General features: G+C 36.9%; 1 protein-coding gene across 1 annotated transcript in view; it reads left to right on the top strand.

The window, feature by feature from the left end:
• The window catches only part of LOC101851634 (ribosomal protein S6 kinase 2 beta), a 34,632-nt gene that overhangs the window by 6,681 nt on the left and 21,282 nt on the right, over positions 1 to 6,669 (top strand). The window contains exons 4-8 of the mRNA XM_005094731.3: positions 1,315 to 1,396; positions 4,351 to 4,431; positions 4,755 to 4,834; positions 5,192 to 5,298; positions 5,930 to 6,110. Coding sequence (XP_005094788.1) covers positions 1,315 to 1,396; positions 4,351 to 4,431; positions 4,755 to 4,834; positions 5,192 to 5,298; positions 5,930 to 6,110 — 531 coding nt within the window. The remainder of the gene's footprint in view (positions 1 to 1,314; positions 1,397 to 4,350; positions 4,432 to 4,754; positions 4,835 to 5,191; positions 5,299 to 5,929; positions 6,111 to 6,669) is intronic.

The following is a 6,669-nucleotide window of genomic DNA, read 5'->3' as shown; positions in this document are numbered from 1 at the left end:
CTGGCACATCAGAAGATAAAGTTTTGAAGAGTGCAGGGATATTTGACAGAACAAATATGCCTGAAACTGGCAAAATGGATGAGTTGAAAGAATATGGTGAGACACAGATGGATAACTTGATAGCTCATTATGAGACTGTGCTTCAACACCAAGGATGCTCAACACTGAAAATAAAGAAAGAGTGGCTATGTTTCTCTCGAAAGTCAGGGCTTATTACCTCTGAGTGAGAACAAGACAAGTTCAGTCTTGAAAAAAGCAAGAAAATTTCCCAATTTGGCTCACATAATCCCAGTTTTCTTTGAAGAGGCGCTTCCTTGGTGACTAAAGGCATTTGCTTTCCAGAGATATGTTTGATGAAAAGATCATGCTTATTTGTCCCAATGGTCCTGAGATCAAAGAATTTAACCCAGAACCCTGCATTGCCAAGTGGCAAGAGATGTGTCTCACAAATAGACGTCCTGATAATAAAGCACTAATCTCTTAAATCATCTTCTCTGGTGATACTTTTTAAAATCACTTGTATTTTCCCATAAGGGACAAACAGTAAGCCAGTCTTTTTCTATATTGTGTGTGCCAACATATTTTCTATATTCTGATCATCTAGTGATTTACTTAGTTTTCATTCATGATTTTACAAATTTTCCGATTACTTTGCTTTTGTTTAGGTAATCTAATAAATTGTTTTGTTTTTTATATAAACGTTGCGATGCACGATCCAGTATTACCAACTATAATCAACAAAATGATCACCTATAATTTTTGCCTTGGTGCCCTAGAAAATTGCCTCGGTGCCCTCTGATTTTTAGGCCCCACCGAGGCAATTTTTGCCTGCCCTCCTGAACACCTAATTCAAGCCCTGTAATATTGTCTTCTTCCTTTGTAGTACTTGCCTTTCTGTCTATCTTTTTAAAGAAGTTAATGTTCTAGCTGCTACTTTTCTGCATTGTTTTGGAATTTCTTTGGCATGGCATATGGAGTTAAGGAGGGAGTTAACCCTGAAATGTACTCCTTGTTTTCTGAAAATACGCTTCTCTTTTAAGAGACAAAAAGGAACAAATGCACTTAATGGTAGTGTTGGATTGTAAAGTCTTATGAATGATAAATTAGAGCTGTGCTCCTTTTTGTCACACCTTGAGTTGTTGATTGGAGGGCATCACTGTTGGATTTCATGTCTTTCCTGTTCTTTGCCTATTTTTCTGTCATATTATCCATTTCAATCCTATAAGGTCCATCTTATCAGTAATATGAGTTTTAGTCTCTGAAAAATTTTTCTCTTCGGCAAATAAGTAAATGAAATATTATCTCTTGTTCCAGGTTTTTCTTGTGCGCAAAATTTCCACCCCTGATGCAGGAAGCCTGTATGCAATGAAGGTGTTGAAAAAGGCTACCCTGAAAGGTACAATTCTAACACAGATGAAAGAAATATTTAATTATGCATAAACTTTGATGGGCTTCGTCAGTTTTTGTTGCAATATATGACTAATGTGGATGTAAAACATTTGTGTGGCATCGGCAGCGTGGTGAAATCAGGTGCTCATCAAAATAATGAAAGTGAAGAAACTAGCGTTTTCCCCGCAGGTTTGGGAATTTTTATTGAATTTTTGTTGTTTTTTTCTCAACACCTTTCATGCCCATTCAAGAACGCATTTCTATGATTTTACTGAAAAACGTTGATTAAAAACATAAAAGATGTAAATTATAAGTTTCCACGGACTCTCAAGCTAAGGAAATAAGTAAACTTTGGCGGCCATTTTCTCGCTTTTTTTTTCCTCTCAAACCATGCGACCCCACCTCCTTTAACTGATTCCGTCCATTCGGCCGCTGACAGCGGCTCTGAGTTTTTCCGCTGCATCCATTCGGCCGCTGTGAGCGGCTCAACGAAATCCGAAAAAAATGTGCACTTTTTAACTTAGTTCCTACTTTTTAAGTTGTCGAAAGGAAGTAGAACTTGTAAACAAACCTGGCCTCAATCTCTGAGCGCCAGTATCGATCGAAACTCGGAGAAATTTTTGCAAGAATCATTGTTTTGTGGTCGCTATGTAGGCTAGATCTAAGTGTAAATAACACGGAGCCTGGTATAAGAAAAAGGCCCTTCAAAGGAAGATATTCAACTAAATTTGTGAAATTCTTACATAAATGTGTGCTAGGGTGATATCGCTACAATTTTGTGTTGATTCGTATGGATTATAAGGACTTGTAGAGCTGAGAAAATGCGGTAAGTCGAAATTTTTGAAGAGGTGTTGCGCAATTTTTTTTCCCCATTTATTTTTGTCTGACTGAAAATACAATATAAACTGATTATAGGTCATTGTTATTGATATAAACAGATTCCTCTATTGATGAATATCACTTTGGTATATGACAATACGTATTAGAGTAACTTAAAGCTTCACAGTAATGCATTCAATAGATGCACCCCAGGTCTAAAACTGAACAAGGAAAAATAATTCTGTCCAGAGCCTGAAAAAATCATGGACGGAATCAGTGATTCCCAATTACCTCGACTCGTATCCAAGATAATTGGATATTTTTTCATTGAAAGCAAGGCAAATAGAGAGGCTTTAAGTTGATACCAATAACTCCATTTTTGCCCAAAAATTGACGAGTGCCTGTTTCCATCAAGTCGTGAAACATTTTATTTTAGTTCAGATGTGTAACTCCAATGTAGTTTCACTAAATACTTTAATTTTTCACAATGCAGTCTTATTATTTTTGTTCTTCAGTTTACTGTAAGTCATTGATTTTATCCATTTTAACTCACTTGCGACTGGGCCCTTTCACCAGTCACAAGCGTTGAAGACTGGCGTTTTTGGGGGTATTTCAATAAATCACCACAACTCTCAGAAGAAGAATTTCTCACAGATAATAGATAATCTTCTATTGTAATCATTTTTTGACACAGTAAAGTAACATTCAAACTTAATCCAATACAAAAAACTAAAGTTGTCCAAGTCTAATACTTTAATTTGTATGATTTTTTAAAAATTGGCATGAATTTGATTTTCCGAAAAATTTCCAGAGACGTGACAAGTAGAATGAAATTCACTGCAACAACAAAAATAAAAGTTCAAAGTGTTCTGGTTTGATTTGTATACATGTGCGAGTGTTTGGTGAATATATAAAAGCTGGTCTGTGCATTGATTCAGACCCATACACTGAATTACATGAGACAGATGTACGGCACGACGTTGTGATTTCGTTGCGCGAAAAACAACACCGGTACTAGTGCTAAATCTAGCCCTAGAACTACGACTCGGGCCGTGTTCGGGTACATATCCAGGATTCTAACAATTAGACACATCATATTCTGTGACACTAGAACTAGTAAAACGCACAGAAGTATAGAAAACGGCGAAATTATGTGATTCTTGTTCATGCGACTTCTTCGACCGTTACTACGACGCGACTGTCAAATTACTATCAGCTGTATAGAAAAAAACAAAGCGCGAGTTCCGGTCTGTTCAACCCCAGTTGGGGTCACTGTCCTTCCCTTTCAATAACTTAAAAACTACCGGCCCCAGAGATACGAAACGAAGTCTAAGTAGCTCAGGCTTGGCCAAACAAGGGTACGAGGCGGGTCTCGCGATCCGTGCGTGATTTGTAGAGCAAAAAAAAAATTCCAAAGTTGGTCACGCAGGGCTTGTGAGACCCGTCGCGGCGGGGGTCACGCAACTGTTGTGTGACCCGTCTGAAGTGAGTTAATTTGATTCCAAGGCTGTTATTAAGTTAGTTAGGAATCTCTGACTGACTGGCTTGCGCCTGATGCTTTTGCTAATTTGTCTTTCCTCTGGGTTGGGAAAATAACAAATAAGCTCAATGCATACCAGCAAGAGATGTTAAGTTTTTGAGGCTGTATAAATGCAAATGAATACCTCTGTTCAGAAATTTCCAGCGTGATATTGCCTTTTGTTTTGTTATTGTTTCTGTTGTCTTTTTCTGCAGTATCTTTTTGTTCCTAAAAGACTAAAACTCATTTGGAAACAAGAGACATTTTAAGGTGCCCCCCTCGGTACCCTTGTAAAGAGCTGTTAATTAAAATTTTCCGTATTAGCTTTGCCAATGGCAAACATTTACTGGCTGATGGATGGGCCTTACGAAGGGAGCAAATGGTTGGGGGGTTCATTTTGAAGAAATACCCAGAATGATATTGCTTAAGATTTTCCACAGCAAATGGCTTTGATTGTGCTAATGTTGTGTCTATTGCATTTTTAACAAAACATAGAAGAGGGATAAAAATCTCTGCTTCAAATTCCTTACATATGTGAAAGAAAAGGTGTTCTTAAATAAACGGTTGTCATGGAGTTGCTCTGTGTTAATTGTTTTTGGGTTGTTGTTTTTTTTCCTTTTTAGTACGAGACCGTCAGAGAACAAAAATGGAACGTGATATCTTGGCTGATGTCAACCATCCTTTTATTGTCAAGCTACACTATGGTAAGTAGAAATATGCATACTGTTATTAAAAATGTGTCTCTGTTTCGTCTTTTCTGTTTTCATTATTCTTGGATTTAAGATGGTCAGTTATAGTCCTTCTGCTCTGTAACATGTAAATGAAAGATTCAAATGTTCTTTCTATATCATGTTAACATAAGATTTCCATACTTATTGACTTTGTACTTGATTGCGTCAATGTTCTTAAGTTCACATGCTTTTTACCCGCTGTATCAGTACTTATCCCTTTGTCTTAATTTTCTGAGGGCACATGGCGACCAGTTACAGTATAACATTTTTTTCCTTTTTTTCCCTCTTGTTTACAGCATTTCAAACAGAAGGCAAGCTGTACCTGATCTTGGAATTTCTGAGAGGAGGGGATTTGTTCACTCGTTTATCAAAAGAGGTATAGTGTCTCTGACAGGTTTTGAGTATTTATTTTCTCCATATTGCCTTCTCAGTGGGTATTTTGTTCAGGGGTAAATAATCATGAGCAACTGTTTAGCAAACCATTCCATTGAACACAGTGAACTTGAAGCTGAGTTTGAAGGGATACATTTTGTGGGTATGATTTCTGTAAAATTATACTGTTGGTAAATGATAATGTAAAGAACCTCGTTTTGCTAGGGAGAAATAGGAGTTTTGATATGCCAACTTGGTGGGAACTAAAAATTATGATTCCCCTCATGTGCACACCAATTATTTATTTTTTTAGATGGTCTTATCACATCCTGGAGTCCTGTATTCTTTCTCTTTGTTACAGGTGATGTTCACAGAAGAAGATGTCAAGTTCTATCTTGCTGAGCTGGCATTAGCGTTAGATCATCTCCATGGCTTAGGCATCATCTACAGAGATTTAAAACCAGAAAAGTAAGTTGAATTAGAATTGGAGCAGCAAGGAGTCTGATGATTGGTGCATACACTACACTGACAGTCTATGAACTGTCATTTCTTTACCATTTCCTTTGATTTATACCATTATTTTGGCCATAAACTTGTGCTAAAATTACATACTCAAAGTTATTACTAAATTGCAACTCATGGGTGACGAAATAAAAATACATGCCCTTAGTTTAACAAAACACTCTAAAAATGTTTTGTTTAGCAAGTAAATTCAATATCTTCAAACATGTTTCCTGTTCTATTTGGACGTCTTCATTGACAAGCGTCACGGTAAGCCTACCGTTTTATTATTATTAGTTTCTATGTTGGACCTGTAGGTTCACAGTGAGTTATTTATTTTTGTACGTGGTGCCAAGACAGACAGGTCCAGAATGTGTTTATAAGCCTGCATCGATCAAGTCACACATGCCTTTCTGTGAAGTTAGATTTATTGAAACTATGTTTATCTTTGTAAAGGTAAAGCAACATTTGTAATAAAGAAAAATTGAAGAGTGTCTACTAAAAGCATGCTCTCATTGTACACATCTACTATAAAAAATTCAATCATTTCGTCCTAATAATATGGCATTTTGATTCTCTGTCTTTCTTTGATTTGCAGCATATTATTAGACACAGAGGGTCACATCAAGCTGACAGATTTTGGATTGAGCAAAGAATCTATATTTGAAGAAAAGAAAACCTATTCGTTTTGCGGCACGGTTGAGTACATGGCACCCGAAGTGGTCAACCGCAAAGGTCATGGGACACCCGCAGACTGGTGGTCGTATGGTGTGCTCATGGTAGGCAGCATTTCTCTACTTTTCTCTACTCATTAGCCCTGCTTTTTGTTGGGGGGGGGGGGGGGGGTTCTTCTATAATTAGATTCGGAGACAGCTAGTTTTTATAAGACTGCATGAAATAACCTGAGATTTACAACTTGTTGAGAAAATACAATGGAATAACAGTAAGCCAACATTAAAATTAACAATTGAACTGACGACACTGGCAATATTTTAGACCAAAATTTGTATGTGTCGTATGAAAATTCTGGCCATGATAACATGAATAGCCAATATTTTTCCGTTATTCTGTAAGATTTAAGTATGGTCAGTTTTTACCTTTCACTACAAAAAGGGAATGCAGACAATTCTTTTAGAAATCTCAAGGTGATGATAGTGTCTGGTGAACATTCCTTTCTCCCCCCTAAAATGTGCAAAATTTTAGTGCATGATGTTCCAGCATAAGATTTAATTGGATATTTTGTGCCCAGGCTATTTTCGGCAACTGTTCATCATAGGCTTAGCCCATCAGAATAATGACTTGAGGTATAAAAGCTCTTTTATGGTATTTGTGTTAAAG

This window comes from Aplysia californica, unplaced genomic scaffold (genome assembly GCF_000002075.1).
Source record: "Aplysia californica isolate F4 #8 unplaced genomic scaffold, AplCal3.0 scaffold00088, whole genome shotgun sequence".
In the NCBI taxonomy this organism is placed as follows: domain Eukaryota; kingdom Metazoa; phylum Mollusca; class Gastropoda; order Aplysiida; family Aplysiidae; genus Aplysia; species Aplysia californica.
This window is presented reverse-complemented; position numbering and strand designations above follow the sequence as displayed.